Source organism: Gouania willdenowi, chromosome 13 (genome assembly GCF_900634775.1).
Source record: "Gouania willdenowi chromosome 13, fGouWil2.1, whole genome shotgun sequence".
In the NCBI taxonomy this organism is placed as follows: domain Eukaryota; kingdom Metazoa; phylum Chordata; class Actinopteri; order Blenniiformes; family Gobiesocidae; genus Gouania; species Gouania willdenowi.
In genome coordinates, this window is record NC_041056.1 from 154,095 (window position 1) to 156,594 (window position 2,500).

Here is a 2,500-nt window from a genome sequence, read left to right on the forward strand (position 1 = left end):
GCTATGTTAATGCTAAACTAATGCTAAGTTAATGATAATGCTATGAAAATGTTATGTTAATGATGATGTTAATGCTAGGTTAATGCTAGCTAATGCTAATACCAATGCTGGGGTAATGCTAGCTAATGCTAATACTAATGCTATGTTAATGCTAAGCTAATGCTAGGTTAATGTTAATGCTAGGTTAATGATAAGCTAAGCTAATGCTAATTAAGTGTTTGATGACGTTCAAAGCGCAGTTATTCAGAAATATCGCTTTTATTTTACAAAAATTTGTAATGGAAACAAAGCTAGGGAGGCGTTAACTGTCACAGCTTTACCTGCGGATGGCTGCAGTTATTGTTGGAGTAGGAGACGAAGGCAGAATCAAAGGAGACGAAGCAGCGTCTCAATTACGTTGGAAATGAGCAAAACATAATTAGCGCAACAAAAATGTCGAAAAAACACTCAAATATCTCAAAAAATGTTTTTATGCTTTCATGAGGATTCAGACGTTTATTGCAAAAGTGCAATGGAAACACTTTTTCCACAATTACACGTCACATGACGTACCTGGTCACATGACCACATCTCTCAGAGAAAACCTGGAGAAGTTTTTATGTGAGTTACGAGACTCCTGTCCAAAACAACCTTTAAAGGAAAGACGATCAACGTTGTTTAGAAATATCGCTTTTGTTTTGCAAAATTCTGTAATGGAGACACAACTAGAGACATTGGGTGTTTTGGTTAAACTGGCCACCATGTAAACTAGTGACTGAAGTCTTATAACGAGAGACAGAGAGACTCGTTTTTTTACCCCCTTGCATCGCATTTCATTTTTTACGATTGACTTTTAGAAAGGCTGAGAATAACAAGGTATGGTTGCAGTTACAGTAGATCTGTGATTATGAAACTTTACATTCACTTCAAAAGGGAAAGATGCAGCGATACAGTGAGCGTTGTATCGCTGCATCTTTTCCATTTTAGTCGAGTTAGAGGCGGTGACTGTGAAGCTCCACCACACGGAGTCCTTGAGTGTGAAATGAAATACACAACTTTAGTTCACAGCAAGAAAAATGTCTGCAAGGGGAAACGAGAGACAGGAAGAGAACAGGAAGAGAACAGGAAGAGAACAGGAAGAGGACAGGAAGAGGACAGGAAGGAGGAGGAATAAAAGAGAGTAAACCACATTTACCACGTTCTAGCTTCTTATCTGAACCGTGAGATCAGGGAGGAGCCCAAGAGTGTAAACGATCGAAGGGAGAGAAGAAGAACAAAGAGAGACGAGGTGAGTCCAGAAATCTCCACATGGCTGTGAGTGGATAGATTCATACGTCAACAGTCAACATGTCAAAATGCTCAGGAAACACACGCCGTACCTGCATCACCAACGAGCACACACACCAATGCAAACACACACTTTACACAGGAAGTACATGGTCAGATGATACCACCAACCTAAGTGTGCATGTGTGTGTGTATGAGGCGCAGATTGTTGCTTATGCTAAAATAAACATTTAGCAAAAAAACACATTTACAAAACAAATAGCAATTTTTATGAAATTTGAGATTTTCTTTCTTGTAAAAACATAAAATATTAACATTAAATCAAAATCTTAAATATTAAATCTAAATGTTCCATTTGAATGTAAATGTTAAATGTAAATGTGAATGTAAATGTAAATGTTAAATGTAATGTAAGTAATGTAAATGTTAAATGTTAAATGTAAATGTTAATGTTAAATGTTCAATGTAACTGTTCAATGTAAATGTTACATGTAAATGTTAAATGTTCATGTAAAATGTTACAATGTAAATGTTCCATTAATGTTAAATGTTCAATTAATGTACATTACTGTCCTTTAATGTAAATGTTAAATTAGTTAAATGTTATTCAATGTTAAATGTAATGTTAAATGTTATGTTAACTGTAAATGTTAAATGTAAAAGTTAAATCTGTGTGTGTGTGTGTGTCGTACTCACTCGTCCCCTCCCTGAAACATCCCTAGACCCTCGCCTTGTTTTGTCTCTCAAAATGCGTTCAAGTCCAAAACGCTTGATGACAGGAGTTCAGGATGCACCGTGAAAGTCCGCTTTTCAAACATAAAGTACAGAGTGAGCATGTATGAAATGGAGTGTGATGGACCTGCAGGTCCTGCATCAGTAGCCTGAACGCTGAGGAAAGAATCCCACGTCCTTTTGTCCTTCAGGTAGTCCAGCATTCTCTGCAAAACACCAAAACAACATCAAACAGAACTCTCTCCTAACGTCTCCATGGCAACCCTTCGAACGCCAAACTTTACCTGCTGCACGTCGCTGTTGCCTCCGTTGAGGATGGAGATTCCCAGTTTGAGTGTGGAAGAAACCATAGCACCAGGTTCACCTGAAGCAGGAAATAATGAATGAATCAATCTAAATGCATTCCTAACAAGCACAGATAAATTAATATATTTCAATACATGTGACCTTTGCTCCCACATTTGAATTTAATTACAGCAGCTATTACTATATATTTCTTAGA

At 37.2% G+C, this 2,500-nt stretch overlaps 1 protein-coding gene across 1 annotated transcript in view; it reads right to left on the reverse strand.

Annotated features, from left to right (window-relative positions):
* Positions 1 to 2,500, reverse strand: part of LOC114474183 (ryanodine receptor 1-like) — a 183,148-nt gene that overhangs the window by 71,256 nt on the left and 109,392 nt on the right. Inside the window, 4 exon segments of the mRNA XM_028464287.1 lie at positions 1,963 to 1,976; positions 1,978 to 2,047; positions 2,141 to 2,204; positions 2,283 to 2,362. Coding sequence (XP_028320088.1) covers positions 1,963 to 1,976; positions 1,978 to 2,047; positions 2,141 to 2,204; positions 2,283 to 2,362 — 228 coding nt within the window.